At 47.0% G+C, this 27,464-nt stretch overlaps 1 protein-coding gene across 1 annotated transcript in view; it reads right to left on the bottom strand.

Annotated features, from left to right (window-relative positions):
- Positions 1–27,464, bottom strand: part of tmem63c (transmembrane protein 63C) — a 106,203-nt gene that overhangs the window by 60,737 nt on the left and 18,002 nt on the right. The window contains exons 7-10 of the mRNA XM_041214746.1: positions 14,292–14,343; positions 13,966–14,074; positions 10,481–10,554; positions 9,186–9,266 (exon numbers count right to left, since the gene is read on the bottom strand). Coding sequence (XP_041070680.1) covers positions 9,186–9,266; positions 10,481–10,554; positions 13,966–14,074; positions 14,292–14,343 — 316 coding nt within the window. The remainder of the gene's footprint in view (positions 1–9,185; positions 9,267–10,480; positions 10,555–13,965; positions 14,075–14,291; positions 14,344–27,464) is intronic.

Consider the following 27,464-nt stretch of genomic DNA (forward strand, 5'->3'; position numbering starts at 1 on the left):
GTCTCAATGCGGAGAGAGTAGGTTTAGTCGGATCAGTGCGGTGGGAGCGGATCTAGTCTGATCAGCCCAGCGGAGGGGTTCTAGTCCAATCAATGCGGAGGGAGTGGGTCTAGTCGGATCAGTGCGGTGGGAGTGGAGCTAGTCCGATCAATATGGAGAGAGTGGGTCCAGTCCGATCAACGTGGAGAGAGTGGGTCCAGTCCGATCAAAGCGGAGACAGTGAGTCTAGTCGGATCAATGCGGAGGGAGAGCGTCTAGTCCAAACAATGCGGGGGTAGGGGGTCTTGTCCGATCAGTGTGAGGGAAGGCGATCTAGTTTGATCAGTGAGGGGGAAGGGGGTCTAGTCGGATCAATGCGGAGGGAGAGCGTCTAGTCCAATCAAAGCGGAGGGAGGGGGTCTTGTCCGATCAGTGTGAGGGAAGGCGATCTAGTTTGATCAGTGAGGGGGAAGGGGGTCTAGTCGGATCAGTGCGGAAGGAGGGGGTCTAGTTCGATCAGTGAGGGGGAAGGGGTGTCTGTAAATACAGACCGGGGATTGGAGTGAGGGTCGGAGCTGAGCAGCGCCTATAAATACAGACCGGGGACTGGAGTGAGGAGCGGAGCTGAGCAACGCCTATAAATACAGACCGGGGATTGGAGTGAGGAACAGATCTGAGCAGCGCCTATAAATACAGACCGGGGATTGGAGTGAGGAACAGATCTGAGCAGCGCCTATAAATACAGACCGGGGATTGGAGTGAGGGGTGGAGCTGAGCAACGCCTATAAATACAGACCGGAGATTGGAGTGAGGGGCGGAGCGGAGCAGCGCCTATAAATACAGACCGGGGATTGGAGTGAGGAGCGGAGCGGAGCAGCGCCTATAAATACAGACCGGAGATTGGAGTGAGGAGCGGAGCGGAGCAGCGCCTATAAATACAGACCGGGGACTGGAGTGAGGGTCGGAGCTGAGCAGCGCCTATAAATACAGACCGGGGATTGGAATGAGGGGCAGAGCTAAGGAACGCCTATAAATACAGACCGGGGATTGGAGTGAGGAACAGATCTGAGCAGCGCCTATAAATACAGACCGGGGATTGGAGTGAGGGGTGGAGCTGAGCAGCGCCTATAAATACAGACCGGGGACTGGAGTGAGGGGCGGAGCGGAGCAGCGCCTATAAATACAGACCGGGGATTGGAGTGAGGAGCGGAGCGGAGCAGCGCCTATAAATACAGACCGGAGATTGGAGTGAGGAGCGGAGCGGAGCAGCGCCTATAAATACAGACCGGGGACTGGAGTGAGGGTCGGAGCTGAGCAGCGCCTATAAATACAGACCGGGGATTGGAATGAGGGGCAGAGCTAAGGAACGCCTATAAATACAGACCGGGGATTGGAGTGAGGGGCGGAGCTGAGCAGCGCCTATAAATACAGACCGGGGATTGGAGTGAGGAGCGGAGCTGAGCAGCGCCTATAAATACAGACCGGGGATTGGAGTGAGGGGCGGAGCTGAACAGTGCCTATAAATACAGACCGGGGATTGGAGTGAGGAGCGGAGCTGAGCAGCGCCTATAAATACAGACCGGGGACTGGAGTGAGGGTCGGAGCTGAGCAGCGCCTATAAATACAGACCGGGGATTGGAGTGAGGAACAGATCTGAGCAGCGCCTATAAATACAGACCGGGGATTGGAGTGAGGAGCGGAGCTGAGCAGCGCCTATAAATACAGACCGGGGATTGGAGTGAGGAACAGATCTGAGCAGCGCCTATAAATACAGACCGGGGATTGGAGTGAGGGGCGGAGCTGAACAGTGCCTATAAATACAGACCGGGGATTGGAGTGAGGGGCGGAGCTGAACAGTGCCTATAAATACAGACCGGGGATTGGAGTGAGGAGCGGAGCTGAGCAGCGCCTATAAATACAGACCGGGGATTGGAGTGAGGGGCGGAGCTGAACAGTGCCTATAAATACAGACCGGGGATTGGAGTGAGGAGCGGAGCTGAGCAGCGCCTATAAATACAGACCGGGGACTGGAGTGAGGGTCGGAGCGGAGCAGCGCCTATAAATACAGACCGGGGATTAGAGTGAGGGGCGGAGCTGAGCAACGCCTATAAATACAGACCGGGGACTGGAGTGAGGGTCGGAGCTGAGCAGCGCCTATAAATACAGACTGGGGATTGGAGTGAGGGGTGGAGCTGAGCAGCGCCTATAAATACAGACCGGGGACTGGAGTGAGGGTCGGAGCTGAGCAGCGCCTATAAATACAGACCGGGGATTGGAGTGAGGGGTGGAGCTGAGCAGTGCCTATAAATACAGACCGGGGACTGGAGTGAGGGGTGGAGCTGAGCAACGCCTATAAATACAGACCGGGGACTGGAGTGAGGGTCGGAGCTGAGCAGCGCCTATAAATACAGACCGGGGATTGGAGTGAGGGGTGGAGCTGAGCAGTGCCTATAAATACAGACCGGGGACTGGAGTGAGGGGTGGAGCTGAGCAACGCCTATAAATACAGACCGGGGATTAGAGTGAGGGTCGGAGCTGAGCAGCGCCTATAAATGCAGACCGGGGATTGGAGTGAGGAGCGGAGCGGAGCAGCGCCTATAAATACAGACCGGAGATTGGAGCGAGGGGCGGAGCGGACCTGAGGGAGACGGTCAGGAGCTGAGTAACGCACTGTTCCAGCTGTTTCAGCTGCTGTGGGGTTGCAGTCCGGGAAAAAGAGAAAGAAGTAACTGTGACATCACAGGAAGTAAGTAAGTTGATTGGCCGGTAAGCGCTGAGTCTAAGGGACAGTGTGTGAGAAATCAGCTTAGGACAGGTGAGTTCAGGTAGACCTATAAATAAGAAGAACCGAAAGTTTAAAATAATAAACCAGAATTTGAAAATTTTAAAATTAAAATAAAACAATAAGGATAAAAGAAGCAATAAAAATTAAGTAATTTAAACAAATATCCAAAACTGATACCTTGTAGTTAAGAAGCCTGTAACCGATAGCTGTCAGTGGTACTAACATTCAATAAACACAGTAAATTGTAGCATACGTAGGAATAAAGTAATTAAATTAACTAAATAAGTTAGAATGGTGGCACAGGTGTTATGTTGCAGCTGTGAGATGTGGGAGCTTTTGGACATGAGGCGATCCAGGACAACCACGTCTGCAGGAAGTGTAAGCAGCTTCGGCGATTTCGCTTCAGGATTATTGATCTGGAAGCTGAAATGCAGACACTGCGCAACATATGGGAAGGGGAGAAATACCTGGATACTTTGTTCCAGAAGACAGTCACACCTCTTAGAAGAGGGTCATCTGTTTTGGTCAGCAGTGAGGGACAGGAGGATGTGACTCAGTGAGGCAGGCAATGGAACGAGCAGACAGTAGTGGAGGAGCCTCAGACTTTGCAATTGTCAAACAGGTTTCAGGTGTTCACAACCTGTGTGGATGAAAACGAGGTCTGCAAGGTGGATGAGCTGACTGTGGTACAGGAAGCTGTTCAAGCCGGGGAGCAAAAAGAAACGTAGTGGTTGTAGGGGACAGTATAGTGAAGGGGATTGACACTGTTCTCCGCAGCAAAGCGTGAGAGTCCAGACGGCTGTGTTGCCTGCCCAGCGCCAGGGTTCGGGACATCTGCTCAGGCTGGACAGGAACTTGCAGTGGGAGGGGGAAGATCCAGTTGTCGTGATCCATGTAGGTGCCAATGACATTGGTGGAACTAGGAAAGAGGTTCTGCAAAGTCAGTATGAGGAGCTAGGTACCAAATTAAGAAGCAGAACCTCAAAGGTAATAATCTCTGGATTATTACCTGAGCTACGCGCAAATTGACATAGGGCAAATAAGTTTAGTGCGATGAATGCATGGCTCAAAGGCTGGTGTGGGAGAAGTGGGTTCCGGTTTGTGGGGCACTAGCACTAGTTCTGGGGAAAGTGGGGGCTGTACCGTTGGGGCAGTCTACACCTGAACTGTGCTGGGGCGAGTGTCGTCGCAAATCGCACAACTAGGGAAGTAGAGAGGGCTTTAAACTAAACAAGAAGGGTGAGGGATCAAGCTTGGGTAGCAATTCAAGGTGTAGAGTCAAGACAGGAGAGTAAAAGGGTCAGAGAATGGCCGGAAGGGACAGAGAGAAAAAAACTAAGGATACATCAAAATCAAGACTAGATGTTACAAAGGTAACAAAAAGACAAAACTGAAGGCTCTCTATCTGAATACATGTAGCATTCATAACAAAGTAAATGAATGGATGGTCCACATTGAAGCAAATAGATATGATCTGATAGCAATTACAGAGACCTGGCTACAGGACGATAACGTTTGGGTTCTTAATATTGAAGGGTATGTGACATTCAAGAAGAATAGGAAGCTAGGTAAAGGTGGAGGGGTAGCTCTGTTAATCAAAGAGGGTATTGGTGCAATAGTTAGAGATGGTCTTGGTTCAGGAGATCAGGATGTAGAATTGGGTGTAGATGAGGAATAGTAGGAGAAAAAAGTAATTAGTGGGAGTGGTCTACAAGCCCCCTAACAGTAGCCACAGTGTAGGACAAAGTATTCAAGAGAAAATAGTGTGTGCTTGTGATAAAGGGACAGCAATAATCATGGGTGATTTTAATCTACACATAAACTGCAAAAATCAGATTGGCAGTAGTAGCCTGGCTGAGGAGTTCTTAGAATGCTTTCATGATAGTTCCTTAGAGCAGCATGTTCTGGAACCAGCCAGACAGCTGGTTATATTAGACTTGGTGCTGTGTAACATGACAGGATTAATTAATGATTTCAGAGCAAAGGCACCCCTAGGTTGCAGCGACCACAACATGATTGAGTTTTACATCTAGCTTGAAAGGGAGAAGAGTGAGTCTAAGACAAGTATCTTAAACTTAAATAAGGTCAACTATGTGAGGATGAAAGCTGAGCTAGCAGAAATGAACTAGGAAACTAGGCTAAAGGATAGATTAAGAGAAGCAGTGGCAAACATTTAAGGGGATATTTCAGAGTATTCAGAAGTACATTCCTATTATAAAGAAAAAACTCTAAGGGGAAGACCCACATCTGTGGTTAACTGAAGAAGTTAAGGAAAGCATCACATTTAAGGAAAAAGCATAGAACTCCACAAAGGTGAGTAGCAGGACAGATGGTTGGACGGAATATAAAGAATGGCAGAGAATGACTGAAAAGTCAATCAGGAGAAAGAAATTAGGGTTTGAGAGCAAGTAAGGTGAGTGTTGGTTCTTTAGAGAGAGTGACAGTGGGGAGTTAATAGTAGGTAATAAGGAAATGGCAGAAGAAATGAACAAATATTTTGCTTCTGTGTTCACTATAGAGGATACAAAAAACATTCTAGTAATAGCTGCAAATCAGGAGGTGAAAGGGAGAAAGGAACTTAGTGAAATTGAAATCACTAGGGAAATGGTACTGAGCAACTTGATGGAGCTGCGGCTGACAAATCTCCGAGTCCCGATGGATTACATCCTAGGGTCTTAAAAGAGGTAGCTAATGAGGTAGATGTGTTGGTGTTAATTTTCCAAAATTCACTAGATTCTGGAAAGGTTCCATCAGACTGGAAAGTAGCAAATATAACTCCTCTATTCAAGAAGGGAGGGATGCAGAAAAGAGGAAACTATAGGCCAGTTAACTTGACGTCTGTCGTGGGGAAGTTGTTAGAATCGATCATTAAGGAGATTATAGTTGAGCACTTAGAAGAGTTCAAGGCAATTGGAAAGAGTCAGCACGTTTTTGTGAAAGGAAAACATGTTTAACCAATTTATTAGAGTTTTTTGAGGGAGTAACAGGCACAGTGGATAAAGGGGAGCCTGTAGACATACTATGCTTGGATTTCCAGAAGGCATTTGGTGCCACGTCAAAGATTATTACGGAAAATAAAAACGCATGGTGTAGGGAGTAACATATTAGCCTGGATAGAAGATTGGCTGGCTGGCAGAAAGCAGAGAGTATGCATAAATGGGTCTTTTTCTGATTGGCAGGATGTGACGAGTGGAGTCCCACAGGGGTCTGTGCTGGGGCCTCAGCTTTTTACGATTTACATCAATGACTTAGATGAGGGGAGTGAAGACATGGTAGTGAAATTTGCAGATGACACAAAGATAGGTAGGAAAGTATGTTGTGAAGAGGGCATAGGAGGTTGTAGATGGATATAAATAGGTTGAGTGAGTGGGCAAAGATCTGGCAAATGGAGTTTAATGTGGGAAAATGTGAAGTTGTTCACTTTGGCAGGAAGAACAAAAAAGCAGAGTATTACTTAAATGGAGAACGGCTGCAGAATTCTGAGGTGCAGAGGGATCTAGGTGTTCTAGTACATGAGTCACAAGAAGTTAGTATGCGGGTACAGCAAGTAATTAAGAAGACTAATGGAATGCTATCCTTTATCATGAACGGGATTGAACATAAAAGTAAGGATGTTCTGCTTCAGTTATACAGGGCATTGGTGAGACCGTACCTTAAACACTGTGTGCAGTTTTAGTCTCCTTATTTAAGGGAGGATGTAAATGCGTTGGAGGTGGTTCATAGGAGGTTTACTAGATTGATATCTGGAATGAGTGGGTTGTCTTACAAGGAAAGTTTGGACAGACTGGGCTTGTTTCCACTGGAGTTTAGAAGAGTGAGGGGTGATTTGATTGAAGTATATAAGATCCTGCATGGCCTTGACAAGGTGGATGTGGAAAGGATGTTTCGTTTTGTGGGTGAGTCCAGAACTAGGGGGGACTGTTTTAAAATTAGGGGTCGCCCTTTTAGGACAGAGATGAGGAGAAATTATTTCTCTGAGGATTGTGCGACTTTGGAACTCTGCCTCAGAAGGTGGTGGAGGCGGGATCATTGAATATTTCTAAGGCAGAGGTAGATAGATTCTTGTTAGGCAAGGGAATCAAAGGTTATCGGGGTTAGATGGGAATGTGGAAATCAAAACAAGAAGATCAGCCATGATAAGAATTGAATGGCAGAGCAGGCTCGAGGGGCCGAATGGTCTACTCCTGCTCTTATTTCTTATGCTTTTAAGGGTAGGTGCAGTGAAGGGGGTTTAATAGGATCAGTGCAGGGGAGATGGTCTAGTCAGATCATTGTGGGGGAGGGAGTATAGTCATCGGATCAGTGTGTGGGAAGGGGTCTAGTTCGATCAGTACTGGGGAGGGGGTCCAGTTGGATCAGTGCGTGGGAGGGGATCTACTTTGATCAGTGCAGTGGGAGGGGGTCTAGTTGGATCAGTACGGGAGGAAGGGGTCTTGTCAGATCGGTGCGGGCGGAGGGAGTCTAGTCCGATCAGTGTGGGGGGGAGGGGTCTAGTCGGATTGGTGCAGGGAGGGGGTCTAGTTTGATCAGTGCGGGGGGAGGGGGGTCTAGTTCGATCCGTGCAGGAAGGGTGTCTAGTCGGATCAGAGCGGTGGAGGGGGTCGAGTTCGATCAGCGCAGTGGACGGATCTAGTCAGATCAATTTGTGGGGAAGAGGGTCCAGTCAGATCAATGTGTTGGAGGGAGGTGGTCTAGTCAGGTCAGTCGGGAGTCGAGTCGGGGGAAGAGAAGTGACTGGATCTGTGCTGGGGGTATGGTGAGGGGGTCTAGATGTTTCAGTGCTGAGAGTGAGGGTCCATTTGGAGTAGTGAGGTGGGAGGGGGTCTAGTCTAATTAGTGTGTGGGGACGGGTTCTGGTTGGGACAAGAATAATTTCTGGAATGTGTAGGTCAGGTAGGTATCACTCAACTGGAATAAAAAAACAAAATTTGATGGAAAAATTTCCAGCATCCACAGTATTTTGCTTTGGATTTAAGTTTGCTGAGTAAAGAGACATACTGTCAAAGCTTTTTGTTTTACACTCATCAGGACAGAATCGCAAGAATACCAGATCTCAAAGGAAAGAACAATTTATACTGCACCCTGTTAGTGGAGAATACCATCCGTGTTGCTACTGCATGGTAGCAGCACTAAACGGCTAGTTTCACCTGTTGTTCAAATTCCTGAGACACTTTCCCCTGCCTGGGTAATCTGAGGTAGATTCAGCACTTTTCAGGACTGAAAGTTGTGACTTTAGGCCCATTCATGGCCCTAAATGAGTTTGTGTGATATATAGCAAACAATGATCGAATCAGGGTAGCCATTATCCTGCAGGATAGCTTTGATGCCCCTATTACAGCATGGTGAGCAAATGGCTCAGGCTGTAGTTACAAGATTGCTGATAAGGCCAATCTTATAGCGCATGGAACTGTAGGAATCCCAATGAGTATATTGACCAGTGAAGGTAAGCTTGCAGTTGACATTAGTAGAGAACCAACTGGCAGATTTATCAACTAGAATATCGAGGAAAGGGAACTCGTTTGACTGCTCCATTCCAAAGGTTAATTTGAGCGCAGGATGAAGCCCATTAAGGTCTGTAAGGAAATTCTTACATGCAGCTGCAGTTTCAAATATAACAAACGTATCATCTAGGTATCAGAAATATGCAAGGGGCAAGAGGTTAGGCATCATTCCATCATAGTTGCAGTAGCAAAAGGGTGTCATTCTCCAAAAACAGGATGCTGTCTTCAAGCCAAAAAGATTTTCTGCCTACTACACAAATAAGTAATGTGGTATATGAATTTCAGCACTGGCATGATGTCAGCTATGTAACCCATACGTCCTACAACAGGTGGATGGTATCAAAAAGCACATCCTTTCAGCTGCTCACAACTGGAAAAGTACTGACCGTGCTCAACTAACCCATGCTTGTAAAACTCAGTGTTCATGGTTAGATATGATTCCACGATTGGACAATACTTACCAAACAATCCCAATTATGCTAAGAATTACTCTAACAGTCAATTTAAGATGATCGGTCAGGCTCTCAGTGTGGTTCACTTACACATGCTAGAAGCTATATATTCACACACAACAGCCTTATCCTTTTCAAACAGAAAGAACTTGTCCACGGATTGCACCTTTCTCAGCTAAATAAAAGCTTGGGGGACGGCTATTCCCTGGTTCATTACCCATTACAATGCCTTGACCAATCATAGTTGACTTGCCAACCAATCAGCACCTTATTCTCACAGTATAAATTGAGACTTGGTATTCTTGTGATTCTGTCCTGAAGAGTGCAAGACGCAAACCTTCGACAGCATGTCTCTTTTTTTCAAGCAATACTCAAGTTCTGTACTATTAAGCTGCTTTGGATTCAGTGGTTATTTGGATGTGATTTTAGGTTTCTTTTTTCCAATTTCCTGGATACATAGTTTGGTACCTCTCAGAGTCCAGCTTCATCAGTGCCCGGACATCGAAACAGAACTGCACGTCTGTCACCGTACAGCTGGGGTAGGCTTCACTGAAACAAGAAAAAAACCTTACATCAGAAGCAGCCAACCTTTCACTGCACTATTCAATATTTCAGCATCTTCTCACTAATAACTCATGCAGCACATAGGAACTAGAGAAACAGAGCACGTGTAACAGGACAAATACTCGTCTCAGTTATAAAGTCACACAAGTACACTTACAGCAAAATTTTTAGCTCAGCGGGAGGGCATGTGCTCGAGAGTAAAGTGATGCGCATTGATGTCGGGCGAACGTCCCGATGTCAATGTGCAGTCGTGCGATATTCCATTCAGCGGGCGCGCACCGGAGCCTGCAGCGCACCCGCCGACAAATAAAAGGCCTGTTAAGGCCATTAAATGATCAATTAAGTTGAATGTTTCGCTGCCCATCCAACCTTATGGTTGGCGGGCAGGTGTAAAGGCTAAGCGGCCTTTGAACTTTTTAGGCAATCTCATCCACGGGTGGATCCTAAACCAAATAAAAATGAAATAAAACTTATAAAACTTAACTAATAACATGTCCCTGCTCATGTGACAGTCACATGAGGGGACATGTTTCATTACATTTTTATTTTCTTCATTTTTTTTATATAAAACTCTTCATCTCTCTGAGGCAGCTCTGTGCCTCAGGGAGATTATGAAGCGCGCACTCATACAAAGCTCGTGCTCACCCTGCTTGCACTCCCTCCCCAGTTGCACAGGCAACGCTGAACGCTGCGTGGGCCTTAATTGGCTCACCAGCATGAAATCACCTTTGGGCCCTGATTGCGGGCAGCAGTTGGCTTCCCGACCGCCCCTGCCAGCCCAACCGACATGGGTGAAATTCTGTCAAACTGCCCGTTCAGACCAACTGATCCCTGTTGGTGTTTATTCTGCACAAGAGCTGGTCTTCATCCTGTTTGCCTGCCCACGCTTAGAATGGGAACGACCAAACTCAGAGACAGACACAGAAACTTGGATACCCATCCTGCATTCCCATAACTCCCACCCAACGTAACAGCCAAACTCTCCTCTCCAGTAATGTCTATTCATCAATCCCTGTAGCCTTCACCTCTCCCCCACTCTCCCATTGTAATCCCCACCCACCCTCTCCAGTAGCTTTCACCTGTCCCCAAATTCCTGTAACCTCTAATCCTACTTCCCACTCTCAGCAGCCTCTGTTCAGTCCATGCTCCTGCTCAGTTTATGCTGTTGCTCCTGACCCACTGGAAGCTTCTTTACTCACTGGAAATGTTTGAGAATGAGATTTGTGTCTGTGATTTCCTTCGGGATTTGTGAGATCATCAGTGTTCTTGCGATCTGCAGAGCGGAAAGGCCACAGTTAGAATACAGTAAACTTGCCATACACATCCTGGGGAGACCCAGACCAACACTTGGTGAGAGAAAAAAAATTCTCCTCATCTGTCTTAAATGAACCCCTTATTTTTAAACAGTGACCCCTAGTTCTAGATTCTACCACAAGAGGAAACATCCTCTCCACATCCACCTTGTCAAGACCCTCAGGATCTTAAAGATTACAATCAAGTCGTCTCTTATTCTTCTAAATCCCAATGGATACAAGCTTAATTTGTCCAGCTTTCCTCATAAAACAGCCCATCCATTCCTGGTATTAGTCTTGCAGGCCTTCTCTGAACTGCTTCTAATGCATTTACATCTTTCCTTAAATAAGGAGACCAGTACTGTACACAATACTCCAGATGTGGTCTCACCAGTGCCCTGCACAACTGAAGCATAACCTCCCTATTTTTGTATCAATTCCCTCATAATAAACAATAACGTTCTATTAGCTTTCCTAATTACTTGCTGTACCTGCATATTAGCCTTTTGTGATTCATGCTCTAGGAACCCAGATCCCTCTGAATCTCAGAGCTCTGCAATCTATCACCTTTTAGATAAGCTTCTTTTTTATTCTTCCTGCCAAAATGGACAATTTCACATTTGCCCACATTATTGCCAGATCTTTGCCCACTCACTTAACCTATCTATGCTCCTTTGTAGCCTCCTTATATCCTCTTCATAGTTTACTTTCCTACCTATTTTTGTGTCTTCAGCAAATTTAGCAACCATTCATTTGGATTTAGAATGACCAGTTGGAGGTATTCAATATGCGTGATTCTACAGGCACAGTGTAGACATGTTGATGCAAAAGATGTGGGCAGGATTCTTAATCAGTAAGATAAAAGCAAAATACTGCAGATGCTGGAAATCTGAACCAAAACAGAAAATGCTGGAAAAGATCAGTGGGTCTATCAGCATAGGCTTATAGAACCATAGTAAAATTACTATGTTCTTGTTCTTAATCAGTACTTTGTCTCCATCTTCACAAAGGAGAGGGATGATGCAGGCATTCTAGTTAATGGGGAGTGTGAAATATTACATACAGTGAGCATAGTGAGAGAGGAAGTACTGAGGGGATGGACATCCCTGAAGGTGGATAAATCACAGGGCCGGATGGACAGTATCCCAGGCTGTTAAAGGAAGCCAGGAAGGAAGTAACAGATGCCATGAGGATCATTTTTCAATCCTCATTAGATATAGGGATACAGGGAAGGTACCAGAGGATTGGCAATCTGCAAACTTTGTCCCATTGTTTAGGGATAGGCCAAATAATTATAGGCTGGTCAGTCTGACTTTGGTGGTGGGCAAATTATTAGAATCAAATTTAGAATCATGAGGAGGTGGTGGTACTGTGGTATCATCACTGGGCTAGCATTCCAGAGACCCAGGATAATTCTCTGGGGACCTGGGTTTGAATCCCACCAAGGCAGATGGTGAAATTTGAATCCAATAAAAATCTGGAATTAAAACTCTAATAATGAGCATGAAACCATTGTTGTAAAAACCAAAATGGTTCACTAATGCCCTTAGGGAAGGAAATCTGCTGTCCTTACCTGGTGTGGCCTACACGTGACTCCAGACCCACAGCAATGTGGTTGACTCTTAAAAAAAAAATGCCCTCTGTACAAAGGACCAGGGATGGGCAATAAACGCTGGCCTAGCCAGTGATGCCCCCATCTAATGAATAAAAAACATTCTGAGAGGATAAATTGTCACCCAGGGAGGCATGGGGGACAGTCAGTTTTATTAAGGGAATATTGTGTCTTACTAACTTAATTGAATTTTTGAGGAAGTAACAAGGAGAATTAAATTTTTGAGTTAGTAACAAGGAGGATTGATGAGGGTGGTGGAGTGCATGTTGTCTACATGGACTTTAGTAAGGCATTTGACAAGGCAGACATGCCTGACTGATCAGAAAAGTAAAAGCCCATGGGATACAGAGGAATGTGGTGAGGTGGATCCAAAATTGACTCAGTGACAGGAAACAAAGGGTAATGATCGACGGATGCTTTAATGAGTGGAATGCAGTTTCCAGTGGCGTTCTACAGGGCTCAGTGTTGGGTCCCTTGCTGTTTGTTGTATATATTAATGATTTGGACTTAAATGTGGGAAGTATGATTGGGAAGTTTGCAGATGACACAAAAATTAGCCATGTAGTTGATAGTGAAGAGGATAACTGTGGACTCCAGAATTATATCAATGGTTTTGTTGAGTGGGTGGAAAAGTGGCAAATGGAATTCAATCCAGAAAAGTGTGAGGTAGTGCACTTTGGGACAAACAAAGCAAGGGAATACTCAATAAATGGGAGTATACATAGAGGGGTAGAGGAAATGAGACACCTCAGAGTGCAAGGCCACAAATCCCTGAAGATGGCAGGATGAGTAGATAAGGTGGCAAAGAAGGCATACAGAAGGCTTTCCTTTAGTGGATGAGGTATTGAGTACAAAAGCAGGGATGTAATCCTGGACCTGTATAAAGTGCTGGTTAGGCCACAGCTGGAGTTTTGCATACAGTTCTGGTCACCACTTACAGGAAGGACATAATTGCTCTGGAGAGAGTGCAGAGGAGATTCACAAGAATGTTACAGGGCCTGAAAATTGCAGCTATAAAGAAAGGTTGGGTAGGCTAGGGTTGTTTTGGGTTTTAGGTTGAGGCAGAAACCCTCAACTCATTTAAAAGGGACCTGGACCTGCACCTAAAATGCTGTAACCTATGGACCAGATTCTGAAAGGTAGGATGAGGTTGGGTGGCTAGATTTCTCAGTCAGCACAGACATGATGGGCTGAATGGCCTTTTCTGTGCCATAATTTTACTATGGTTCTATAAGCCAGCACTGGCACAATGGGCTGAATAGCTGCCTATGCTGTATCATTCTTTGATTTTATGAATTATTGAAGGGAGTGTCGAGGAGAGAGATCAGACTGATTCCTGTCCTTGGAGGGTAGAGCTTTGAAGGAAGATCACTGCACCTTGGAAATTCTCTGGAGGCTGAGGGGAAACGTTTAAGTTCATTCTCAGGCTATTGACATCACTGGCAAGGCCACCATTTATTGGCCACCCCCTGGCTACCTTGAGAAGGTGATGTTGAGCTGTCTTGTTGAACCATTGCAAATCCTCTGCTATTCTTTGCAGAATCAAATACTGCAGGGTGAGGGAAGGACTGGATGAAACTCTGTAATACTGGGATATAGTTCTGGAATCTCTGATGTACTTCAGGGTTGGGACGGTTGCTAGAGTAACCATTTGCAGCATTGCCAGGCTCCTGGAGGTTTTCAGATTGTACTGAAAACAGTACAGGCACTGTTGCTAATGCTTCACTCTGCATCCTCCCTCCCTCCAATAAAACAATCTGTTCAATTGCTTTTAACTCACCTTTTCATTGTCTTTGTAGTCCAGCTGCAGAGAGTGATGACCCATGCAGACAACAGTGACTATGAAGTAAAGAAGTGCAAATATACTGTGTAGCCAGAGCAGTCGATCACTGGAAGACAAGAGTAATCAGAGCATGAGGCGATGAGGAATCAGGGTGCAGGAGTGGTGAAGGTGAATGGAGGAGCTGGGCGGAGGATGGGGCAGAGGAGGGGATAGGAGGGACGGAGAGGGTGCAGGGCAAAGTGGGTGGGAAGGGGGGAGCAGGAGGAATGGAGAAATTGGAAGGCAGTCAGTCAGTGTCCCACCACCAACCAGTGTTCACTCACTCTGCAGGGACATTTGCAATGGTGGTGCGGCCAAAGTGTTGCGGGCTGTCACCTGGAATGGAGGTAAAGATTCACAAGTCAGTGACAGTTCCAAGTGCTCTTAGCCACAAACACAGCACAGAATCTACTCCACCTACAGCCAACCCTGAATATCGGTAACCTCCGGAGACACCGGTGTCATTCAGCATTTCCAACCAAAGACTAATCTCCCTGTGCTCCTCTCCTCGAGAACCCTTTCCCCCAGCCTCTGCACCCCTCCCCCAGCATGTGCTCCTCCCCCTAACTCACTGGGGTAAGTTTTGTTGAAAGTTACCCCTGCTCTAGCTCCAAACTTTTCTCGTTTCTCTCTTATCTCCCTTCATGCTCTCTTTGAGCTAAAGCTTGTCTTTGAGACTCACCTCCTGCTCCCTTGATCTTTTGTCCACTAAACCACACCATCCTCCTCCAACATCTCTCCACTGTTGTCCAGCTGGGTGGGACTCCACTTACCCGATTCCATTCTTATCTATTTAATTGTACCCAGGGTATCTTTATTATATTTGGTCATGGGATATGGCCGCCAGTGGCTAGGCCAGCATTTTTTGCCCATCTCTAATTGCCCTTGAGCAGGTGGGGGTGAGCTGCCTTCTTGAACCGCTGCAGTCCATGTGATGTACATACACCCACAGTGCTGTTAGGGAGGGAGTTCCAGGATTTTGACCCAGCGACAGTGAAAGAATGGCGATATAGTTCCGAGTCAGGATGGTGTGTGACTTGGAGGGGAACTTGCATGTGCTGGTGTTCCCATGCACCTGCTGCCCTTGCCCTTCTAGATGTTAGAGGTAGGTGGTGGAGGGATTGAATGTTTTTGATGGTGGATGGGGTGCCAATCAAAAAGGTTGCTTTGTCCTGGACGGACAAAGTGGGATGGAGGATGGGGGAGAGGAGGCGGTAGGCAGGGTGGAGAAGGTGCAGGGCAAAGGGGGTGGAAAGTGGGGAAGAAAACCCAGTGCGGGGAGGAATGGAGAAACTCGAAGGCAGATTGTCCTGGATTGGCCAGTATCAAGCTTCTTGAGTGCTGTGGGAGCTGCACTCATCCAGGCAAGTGGAGAGTATTCCATCAAGTTATTCGCTGCAGAATTCCTAGCCTCTGACCTGCTCTTGTAGCCTCAGTATTTATATGGCTGATCCTGTTCAGTTTCTGGTCAATGCTAACCTCCAGGATGTTGATAGTGGGAGATTCAGCGATGGTCATGCCATAGAATGTCAAGGGGAGATGATTGGATTCACAGTCTCAGAATACGGGGTAGACCATTTAGGACTGAGATGAGGAGAAAATTCTTCATTCAGAGGGTGCTGAACCTGCGGAATGCTCTATCACAGAGGCTGTGGAGCCAAGCCACTGAATATATTTAAGGAGGAAATAGATAGATTTCTAGACTCCAAGGGCATCAAGAGGTATGGGGAGAGGGTGGGTGTATGGCATTGAGATAGAGGATCAGCCATGATCATACCGAATGGCGGAGCAAGCTCGAGGCACCAAATGACCTACTCCTGTTTCTATTTTCTATGTTTCTCTTGTTGGAGATGTTCATTGCCTGGCACTTGTGTGGCATGAATGTTACTTGCAACTTATCAGTCCAAGCCTAAATATTTTTTACGTCTTGTTGCATATGGACATGGGCTGCTTCAGTATCTGAGGAGTTACGGATGGTGCTGAACATTGTGCAATCATCAGTGAATACTTCTGACCTTATGATAGAGGGAAGGTCATTGATGAAGCAGCTGAAGTTGTTTGGGTCTAGGATACTACCCTGAGCAACTTCGGCAACAATGTTCTGAGACTTAGGTGATTGACCTCCAACAACCACAACCATCTTCGTTTGTGCTAGTTATGACTCCAGCCAGTGGAGAGATATCCCCCCTGATTCCCTTTGACTTCAGTTTTGCTAGAACTCCTTGTTACATTCAGTCAAATGTTGCCTTGATGTCAAGGACAGTCACTCTCATCTCAACTCTTGAGTTCAGCTCTTTTGTCCATGTTTGAACCAAGGCTGTAATGAGGTCAGGAGCTGAGTGGTCCTGGCGGAACCCAAATTGAGCATCAGTGAGCAGGTTATTGCTGAGCAAGTGTAACTTGATAGCACTGTTGATGACCCCTTCCATCACTTTCCTGACGATTGAGAGTAGACTGATGGGACGGTAATTGGCTGGGTTGAATTTGTCCTGCTTTTTGTGGACAGGACATAGCTGGGCAATTTTCCACATTGGCGGGTGAATGTCAGTATTGTAACTGACTGGAACAGCTTGGCTAGGGGTATGTCTAGTTCTGGAGCACAAGTCCTCAGTACCATTGCTGGAAAGTTGTCAGTGCCCACCGTCTTTGAAGTTTCCAGTGCCTACAGCCATTTCTTGATATCACGTGGAGTGAATTGAGTTGGTTGAAGACTGATATATATATGCTGAGGACCTCAGGACTATGCCAAGATGGATCATTCACTTGGTACTTCTGGCTGAAGATAGTTACCATCATACGAACAAGGAGCAGGACTAGGCCATTCAGCCCCTCAAGCCTGCTCTGCCATTTAATATGGTCATGGATGATTTGATAGTAACCGGAAATCTGCATCCCACCTATCCCCGATAGGTTATCACTAAGCAAAGAGGTGATAGGCTATCACCCCCTTGCAAATGCTTCAGTCTTGTCTTTTGCTAATGTGATGGGCTGCCCCATTATTGAGGATGGGGATATTTGTGGAGCTTCTTCCTCTTGTTAGTTGTTTCATTGTCTGCTACCATTCACAACTGGGTGTGGCGGGATTGCAGAGCTCGGATCTGATCCATTGCTTGTGGAATCTCGTAGCTCTGTCTATTGCATTCCGCTTCTACTGTTTGTGATGCAAGTAGTCTTGTATTGTAGCTTCACCAGGTTGACACCTCATTTTAGGTATGCCTGGTGCTGCTCCTGGCATGCTCTCCGGTGCTCTTCATTGAGCTATTTGCAATGGCTTCTCTTCACTGCCTCACAGTGTTACCCCTAGTGTCACCCAAGGATTGATCCTGGCCCCCCTTCTTTTTCTCATCTATATGCATCCCCTCAGCGACATCATCTGAAAACAATGCCAATTTTCACATATGTGATGACACCCTGCTCTACCTCACCACCGCCACCTCTCAACTCCTCCAGTGTCTGTAAATTGTCAGATTGCTTATCCAAAATTCAGTACTGGATGAGTAGAAATTTACTCCAATTAAATATTGGAATACCACAGTCATTGTCTTCAGTCCCCATTCCAAACTCGGTTCCTGAGCTATTGATTCTATCCCTTTCCATGCCCAAGGCTGAACCAGAGCATTCACAATTTTCGTGTCATATTTGACCCCAAGCTGAGCTCCCAATCCCATTTCATCACCCAAACTGTCTATTTCCACCTCTGTAACATTGCCCAACTCAGTCCTTGACTCAGCTAGTCCGCTGCTGAAACCTTCATCCAATTCTTTGCAGCCTTCAGAATTGACTGCTCCAACACACTCCTGGCTGATCTCACACCTTTTATCTTCTGTAACTTCAGCTCATCCTAAACTCTGATGCCTATAGCCTAATAAATACCTCTAGCATATGCCTCAGTGTGAGATTTTGTTTGATTGTGCTCCTGCGATGCATCTTTGGGCATTTAATCTCATTACAATAACCTATCATCAGTATTAGGCAAAATGCTAGAGTCTATTATCCAGTACTTGGTTGCAGGGCACTTAGAAAACCTGAATATGATTAAGCAGAGTCAACATGGATTTATGAAAGGGAAACTGTGTTTGCAAATCTATTAGAGTTTTTTGAGAATGTAACTAGTAAGATGGATAAGTGTGGCTGTGGTATATTTGGATTTTCAAAAAGCATTCAATAAGTGCCACACATATTACACAAAATTAGGATTCATGGAATTGGGGTTAACATATTAACATTGACTGAAGATTGATTAGAATCATAGAAGGGTTACGACACAGAAAGATGCCTCGATTGACCCTGCCTCCACCATGCTCTCAGGCAGTGCATTCCACATCCTAACCACTAACTGCTTTAAAAAACTTTTCCTCATGTCACTGTTGCTTCTTTTGCCAATCACCTTAAATCGATGTCCTTTGGTGCCAACAGGAACAGTTTCTTGCCATCTATTCTGTCTAGGTACCTCATGATTTTGAACAGTTCTATCATGCTCCTCCTAATTGCATTTAAAACAGAGAGCGGGTGAGTACGTGGACTTCATTTAAAACGGAGGAGAGCATGTGGACTTCATCTAAAATGGGGAGAGGAGAGCATGTGAACTTCATTTAAAACAAAGAGTGGGTGAGTGTGTGGACTTAATTTAAAACGGAATGGGGTAAGCATGTGGACTTTACTTAAAACAGAGAGCGGAGAAACTTCATTTAAAAAGAGTGCAGGGAGCAGCTGATTGGTGAGTATTTCTAGTCTTTAGATTAAAATTCAGGTCTAAAGTTTGTATTTAGGTCTCTAGTCTTTATTTTCTCTTTCTTAAAATAGCTTGTTAAGTATAAGATCGATACTGGTGGAAAAAATTTATTTCAATAAGTGTAAAGAGCGGGGGTTCTTCAAGTGTAAAGAGCAGGGATATTAGAGTAATCAATTAATTAATTAATTAAAATACGATAGCGATGGCAGGACAAGTGATGTGTTGCTGCTGCAGCACGTGGGGCCTGCTGGGTACCAAGGTGATCCGGAGCAAACACATTTATAGCTAGAGAAACTTGGGATCCGAGTTAAAGGGCTGGAGTCCGAGCTGCAGACATTGTGCCATGTCAGGGAGTGGAAAAATTACCTGGACACTTTGCTCCAGGATGCGGTCACACTCCACAGGTTAGATAATTCGAATCTGATCTGTGATCAGGGACAGGAGGGTATGACTGCAGGTGAAGCAGGTATGGAGTCCGAGGGGGTAGTGTTCAAGGAGCCTCGGCCCCTGCAATTGTCCAACAGTTATGAGGTTCTTGCAAGCTGTGTGGACAAGAGCAGGGACTGCAGGGAGGATGAGCAAACTGACCACAGCACCATGGTACAGGGCGCCATTCAAGTGGGAGGAGGAAATAGGAACATAGTAGTGGTAGGGGACAGTATAATTAGGGGGATAGATACTTTTCTCTGCAGCCGTGAGCATGAGTCCTGAAGGCTGTGTTGCCTGCTGGTACCAGGGTTAAGGACATCGCCTCAGGGCTGGGGAGGAACTTGGAGTGGGAGGGGAGGGATCCAGTTGTCGTTCTCCTTGTTGGTACCAACGACGTTGATAAGACTGGAAAGGAGGTTCTGCTGAAAGAATCTGAACAGTTAGGAGCTAAATTAAAAAGCAGAACCTCCAAGGTAATAGTCTCGGGATTACTACCTGAGCCACGGGCTAACTGGCATAGGGTAAATAAAGCCAAGGAGTTAGATACGTGGCTCAAAGATTGGTGTGGGAGGAATGGATTTCAGTTCATGGAGCACTGGTACCAGTCCTGGGTGTTATGACACAGCAGTTGGTAAAGCTGAATTATTTAAAAATCCCAGAGCGAAACTTTAAATAACTGTCATAACCTATATTTTTAAGTGGCATGTTTGAGATGCAATTCTAAATTCAGGAATCAGACCACCAGTTCTTGAGAGGTTTTATATTAAACTAAATGAAACATTTTATTAGTTAACGCAATTTAAATATATACACATGGCTACAAAGTACTACCATCATAACTTTTAATAAATTCCCGAACTAATCTCCATTAAGGCAATAGTAACCCATAGACTTAACCAGACATCAGGCAAAGTATTTTCACCTTACGAATTCAAAACGAGGTTCTTTCACTTTGGTTCCTGTGGAGGCAGTTGTAGGCTTACATCTACTTTGATCTTACATTGTCTCTGCCCCTGCACACACAAAACTGCCATCGGTTATATCTAACACAGCTCATCAAATGTAAATTCTCATTGTATCACCAGCCTCTTTGAACTCCACCTCTTCTAACAATAAAACCTCTTTCATAGTAGCTATTTTATTAATAATATAAACATATTGCTTGGTCTCTGCTAGCTAGGTGCCAGATTTCACCCCAATTCTTGAACGCTCTATTCAAAAAAATGCAGATGCACCCTACCTCTCTTACATCTCAAAACTAGTGCATATCAAAGCACCCACACTAGCTGGCTTTAATCCAATTAAGACACACCCACAGACTAACCCTCTATTTTAAAAGAAAAATCTTTTCCAATAATATTATATATATTAATAGCTTCATGATGCTGGGGTAGAAGGGAGCTGTTCTGGTGGGACGGGCTTCACTTGAACCGTACTGGGACCAGTGTCCTGGAGAATCTAATAACTAGGGCTGCTGAGAGGGCGTTAAACTAAACAGAGGGGGGAGGGTTCTGGAGAGGGGATTAGTAGGCTTACAAAGCAAAAGGATATGGCAGCCTTGCAGGGCAGCTACTTAGGTAATGATACCCAGAGTGTGACAGGAAGGGACAGAGTGTACAAACATTGGAAAAATAGCAGCAAATAGGGTCAATGGGGAAAAAATGGTAAAAAGGCAAAATTAACGGCTCTTTACATAAATGCATGTAGTCCTCAGAACAAAATAAATGAATTAACAGCACAAATACAAGTTAATGGGTATGATCTTATTGCCATTACGGAGACATGAGGCAGATTTTTATGGCTGACGCGTGGGTGGTGGAGCCCGCAGGTCAGCGCTTAAAATGTAGCGTGACGATGTCCTTACATCAGCGAGCAGCATCGCGATATTTAGGTGGGTGGGCGCATTATGAAGCGCGACTCACACCTGCCATTAATTAAAGGCCTTGTTAAGGCCCTTAACTCCGCAATTGAAGCCGGTTTCGAGGAGCTCGTTTGATCTTCGGCTCAGCACACGGGCCCAACGGGTAACTGATTTTTTAACAAACCTCATCCACTGGTGGCATATGTGGGCTCAGAGGGGTTGTTCATGTTTTTTCTGAAGTATTTAATGCAGAAAGTGTTTTAAACTTGCCTGTGTGATTGTTAGCAGCTCAGATCAATTTCCAGCAGCTTTCTCTGTACTTTGAAGCTTCAGCTCAACAGTCTGCAGACAGGAATCTTTATCGGGTCTGCAGCTTTCCGGAGGCCTCCATTTAGCCTGGGTATGGGTTCTGACATCTCCACTGGAGGCAGCTCCTCTGAGGAGGAAGGGAGGGATAGGATAAGGAGGAGGCCAGGAGTGAACAATCAGCCTCCAGGGGAGCCACCTTTGGGAGGCCAGGCGCAGGCACAAGGGGCACAGGGCCAAGAGGTTGTCCAAGGCAGAAGGGGCTGCAGAAGACGCTAGTATCCTGCTGCCAGGATATACAGGCGACGAAGCAGCTACCTCAATATGACTGAGGTGCAGTGCCTAAGGAGGCTCTGACTGTCAAGGGAAACAGTCAACTATATCTGTCAGATGATTGGCCCCGAGATATCCTCTAACTGTGTGGGTGGACACACCATGCCAACGGCTCTGAAGGTCACAGTTGCCCTCCACTTCTATGCCTCTGGCTCCTTCCAGGGCTCGGTGGGTGATCTTTGCGGTGTCTCCCAATCAGCTGTCCACACTTGTGTCAAGCAGGTTACAGAAGCTCTGTTCAGACAGGCATTGACCTTCATCCACTTCCACTGGGACCAGGCAAGTCAGACACAGCAAGCCAGAGGCTTCACGGCCATTGCTGGCTTCCCACGCGTCCAGGGTGCTATAGACTGTACACATGTGGCCATCAAGGCACCAGCAGGTGAGACCGGTGCCTTCATCAACAGGAAGGGCTTCCACTCCATGATCACGCAGATAGTGTGTGATCACAGGATGCTGATTCTACAAGTCTGTGCAAGGTACCCAGGCAGCTCCCACGAGGCCTACATCCTCAGACACTCCCAGGTGCCGGGACTCTTCAGTGCTCCAGCCCGGCTGGATGGTTGGCTGGTGGGTGATAAGGGCTATCCCCTCGGAAGGTGGCTCATGACGCCTCTCCGCTATCCAAGAACAGAAACTGAGGAGCAGTACAATAGGAGCCACGGCTCCACAAGGGCTATGGTGGAGAGAGCCATTGGTCTTCTCAAGATGCACTTCCGTTGCCTGGACCGCTCAGAGGGCACACTCCAGTAGCCCCCAGATCGTGTCTCTGTGATAGTGTAGTCTGCTGCGTTCTGCACAATCTTGCGCTGGAAAGGGGGGGGATGCAGTTGATGATGAAGACCTTGATGCAGTGGGTGAGGCTGCACATGATGAATCCAGCAGTGGCTCAGAGGATGAGGAAGCACAGGGCGATGATGAGGGGCAGCACGCCAACCCGCTACTGCACCAAGGGACATCCGGGACACTTTAATCCAACGAACCTTCAGCTAGCTCCGCACACTTGGATCAGCAGGACCAACATTGCCTGGCGCTTCCACACGTGCTACATCTTCCACTTCATCAGCTGCAACTTAGGACTTAGTAGAGAAACATCAATGTCCACTCGAACACTCATGTGATGTCTGTGAAACATACAAATGCAGCACAAAAGAAACACCCTCAGCCATGGTCAGAAAAGTGGACTTTATTCCCACCAAAATAAAGCACAAACCTCGCTCTGACGTATATAATGATATATTCCCTAATCTAGGGCCAACACAAAATCACCAGTGACAAATCCATGGAATGCCTAACGTGCCTTATGCTTACGTTTCCAGGTGCTACATCTTGGTGCCGTCCCATCGCTTGGAGTGGCTTGTGAGCCAGCCTGCTGATTCTGCTTTCCTGTTGGCCTCGGTGACCTTGCCGGCCGTCCTCTGGCCCGTGGAGCCTGTGCTGACCCCGCCTGGGAGTGAGTGGCCAGTTCCAGAACTGGCACCTCCCCAGTTGTCGCAGCCTCAACAGATGCAACAGTCACTGGCAGAGGAGCGGAGGAGCTGCTGCCCTCATCCGGAGCGCCCTGAGAGGAGTTCGCAGCAACAACAGGCAGCTGCTGTGCCGATGTGAGGTCACATTGGACCTCCCTGCTCACCATGGATGGATGTGTACTGAGCGGTGGCAATTGGTGCCCAGAACATCTCCCACATTGCGAATGACCACCTGTGGCCATTAGCACTGTGAGGGTTTGCAGGTCAGAGCATAACCCAATCAGAAGAGTCTCAATCTGCTGGAAGCCTCTCTCCCTGAGAGTCGCCAATCTCTCAATGGAGGAAGCCTGAAGCTCTGTCCTGAGGTTCATGCCATCACTGACACTCTGCCTGGATTCCTTCACCACAGATACCAAGTGAAGCACACCCTCATGCAACCCTGTCAGATGCTCCCGCAGCTGCTGCATGGCTGACATTTCCAGAGGCACATCATCACTGCTGGACTCAGCATATGTGTGGTCCCCTGCAGTCCTCCGGCTGCTGGTGCTATCGGCACCCTCTGTCCGTGCCATCTCCTCCAGCAATTGTGAAGTGCCCTCTGCACTGTGCCCCGAGAGACTAGCCGACTTCATAGTCCCCACGGAAGTGTTGTCGCTGCGCTGGTGCCTGGCTGGCTGAAAGGATGTGACGCAAGTTGCAAGTGTTGGCCTTCAGGTGTAGAGGCGGGGGGGTCTGGACATGTTGGTGGCGGCCATGCAGTGGCGATGCTGAAATTAACAACAAGGACAGTGCATCAGTTAGCGTTCAGTCAGTAACACCTTTCATCCCTTTCTCCCCCCAGCCTCATAAGTCGCTCACCCTTCAAGAATCTAAGGAGACGAACATTGGTGGGGTGGTAAATAGTCAAGAGGAGGCCCAAACATTACACGCGCATACAGACAGGCTGGTCAGATGGCCTAAGGAATGCCACATGGAATGTTATGTGATAAGTGTGCAGTTAAGCACTTGAGCAAGACAAGTAAGGTACGGGATTACATGAGTAATGGTAGGACCGTAGGAAGTCACGACGATTTCAGGGACCTTGCTGGGCAGACCCGTTAAGGTAGCAAAACAGGAACATAAGGCAGTTAACAAGGTCGAAGACAGACTTGCCTTTATTAGCCGAGGAATAGAATGTAGCAAAAGGGAGGTCATGTTGCAGAAAACGCTGTCGAGGCCACAGCTACATTTCTGCGTTCAGTTGTGACCTATGCTTCGTGGGAGGGATGGCATTGGAGTGGGGAGAGTGCAGAGGTTCCTGACCTGGATGCATGCTGGCCTGGAGAGTTGGAGTGATGAGGAAACGTTGCAAACACTTGCGACATTTGCCGTGAAGCACAGGAGATTGACAGGTCACATTATTGACCTTCATACAGTTATGAGAGGCATAGAACGGGTGGACAGAAGGCAACATTTCCCCTTGGCACAGGGGTGACTAACATGGTGGCATTTATTTAAGTTGAGTGCCATGAGGTTGACAGGTGAGGTGGTGAGGACCTTTTGGACAGAGTAATGTGGGAAGCACTGGCTGTAAGGGTGGTGGAGGTACAAACCCTCCTAAGATGCAATAAGTCTTTGGATGTGCAGCAGCGATGCCATGGCATATTAGACCATGGGGATAGTGGTCATAAATGGGATAAGGCAACCTTGGAAGGTGCTAGAGACACGCATCCTCAAGGGGCCAAGGGACCTTTGTGTATGACCCACACGTCTGCCTGTATCAGTCTGTGAATGAGCAGTGTTGCTGCATTAACGATTGCAGCAACCATCAGTGCTTTGGATGGTGGGGAGATAGAGTGGATGGGACTGTGGCCCTCAAATACCTGGCCGCTGCACCCCAGCCTCACCGACACCTGCTGACCTGGCCGCCTGCCTCCTCCCCAGCTCCATGGCCTGCTCTTCATAGGTGGTGAGGCGCTGCAGCACGGTGTGCCCACCACCAGTCCGCTGACACTCTCGGATATTGCTCTCAGTTTTTGCCTGCAGAACATAGAAGAGCATTTATTGAGGCTCATCGCTCATGTACTCTTCACACGCACGCCACACCCCAACCACAGTGGCCCATCTGAGGCCCCCAACGGCTCATGTCCACACTACTGGTGATCAGTCCCCAGAAGATAGTACAGCTGCTCCCAACCCCCTTCCCCAACGGACACCTTGGACACATTTGGCATCTGTCACTTTGAATAACACGTGGGTCTTAGTGCCCATGGCAAGTAGGCGCAACTAGGTGTGGCACCAAGGCCAGCAGATGGCTCTTGGCCACGACACATTGAGGTTCCCCTTCCACCATCTCATCACCATCAATAAGACATGTGTTGGAGTTCTGAGTATGTGTCGAGATGCCCCCCTTGCAGGTTGCCTCCAAACTACTCAAATGCGACAAACACCAACATATGCTGCAGGGAGAACCCATCTTCTCATCAACCACTAAGGCTGATGTAAGCATGGTCACTAAGTGTTTGCCCACCTAGAGTGCGCCAAATGCCCAATGCTGGGGGGGCCTGGGGGGGCCTCAAAGGCTAAGGCTACCTGCTGGGTAAAATGGCCAAGGCTGACATGGTACTCACCCTTCCAGAACGCAGCAAATCACTGAAGTGCTTGCGGCACTGGGTTCCTGTGCACCGCACAGCACCTTGAGAGCTAACAGCCTACACCACCTCCTGCCTGGTCACGTGGGGGGCCCTTCTCCTCCCATCCTCCGGAAACGAGACCTCCCGCTGATTGGACACCTCTTGCAGAATGACAGCAAGGCAGGCATCGGAGAACCGAGGGGCACAGTGGCCCCTCACTGGCCTACCCTGCAGCCTGCCCTCCTCCTCCTCTGCCCTTACCTCCTGTGCTACCCGGTGACTGGCCATGGTGAACAGCCTAAAGGAGGCTGCCTGGTCGTTCTTTATACAGTCTGCCATTCCCCCATGGGAACCGGCGGTCTGAACACACCCGCCGCCGGTGTAATTTTCCCGATGAACATGGGAGTCTGAAATGTGCTGGGCGGGCCTTAACTGGCTCACCCATTCAAAATGGCAGTGCGGCCCGTTTCGGTGGTGGGGATCGGCTGCCCACCCACCCAACAAACACAAAATTCTGCCCGTGGTTACAAGGAGATCAAAACTGAGAACTAAATATTCAGGGGTATGTGACTTTTCAAAAGTACAGGCAGGAAGGAAAGGGTGCTGGGCTGGCTTCGTTAGTACGAGGTGGAATAGCAAGAAATGACCTTGGATCAGAAAATGTGGAATCCATATGGGTGGAGGTAAGGAATAACAAGGGGAAGACGACACTGGTGGGAGTAGTCCATAGGCCCCCTAACAGTTGCTATACTGTAGGACAGAGGATAAATCTGGAGACAGTGAGGACATGTAAAAATGGCAGTACATTAATCACAGCTGACTTTAATCTTCATGTAGGTTGGGAAAATCAAATTGGCAGAGGTAGGCATGAGCAAGAATTCATAGAGTGTATTCGGGACAGTTTCCTAGAACAAAATGTTATGCATCCAACCAGGGATCAGGCTATTTTGGATCTGGTAACGTGTAATGAGGCAGGTTTAATAAATGATCTCAGAATAAAAGATCCTCTAGGAAACAGTGACCATAACATGGTGGAATTTAGCATTCAGTTTGATAGTGAGAAACTTAGTTTGGAAACAACTGTGCTAAACTCAAATAAGGGTAATTACAAAGGAATGAGGGCAGAGTTGGCTGGAGTGGACTGGGAAAGGAGTTTAGCAGAAAAGATGGTTGATGAACAATGGCAGATGTTTAAGAAAATAGTTCATGACTCACAACAACGATATATCCCAGTGAGGAAGAAGGATTCTAGGAAGGGGATAAACCATGGTTAACCAAGGAAGCTAAGGGTAGTATCAAAGTGAAATAAAACCATACAATGTGGCAAAGATTTGTGGTAAGCCAGAGGATTGGGAAAGTTTTAAAAACCAATAGAAGATGACCAAAAAATAATAATAAAGAGGGAGAAAATAAGCTTTGAGGGTAAACTAGCAAGTAATATAAAAACGGACAGTAAGAGCTTCTTTAAATATATAAAAAGAAAGAGAAAGGCCAAAGTCAATATAGGCCCCATAGAGAATGAGGCTGGGGAAATAATAATTGGAAACCAGGAAATGGCAGAGGAGTTGAATAAATATTTTGCATCAGTCTTCATGGTAGAAGATACTAATAGAACACCAAAAATACTAAATAATCATGGGGCAAAAGGAGGGGGAGGAAATAAACACAATAACTATCACTAGAGAAAAAGTACTAGAGAACTAAGAGGCTAAACG

Source organism: Carcharodon carcharias, chromosome 20, assembly GCF_017639515.1.
Source record: "Carcharodon carcharias isolate sCarCar2 chromosome 20, sCarCar2.pri, whole genome shotgun sequence".
Lineage (NCBI taxonomy): Eukaryota > Metazoa > Chordata > Chondrichthyes > Lamniformes > Lamnidae > Carcharodon > Carcharodon carcharias.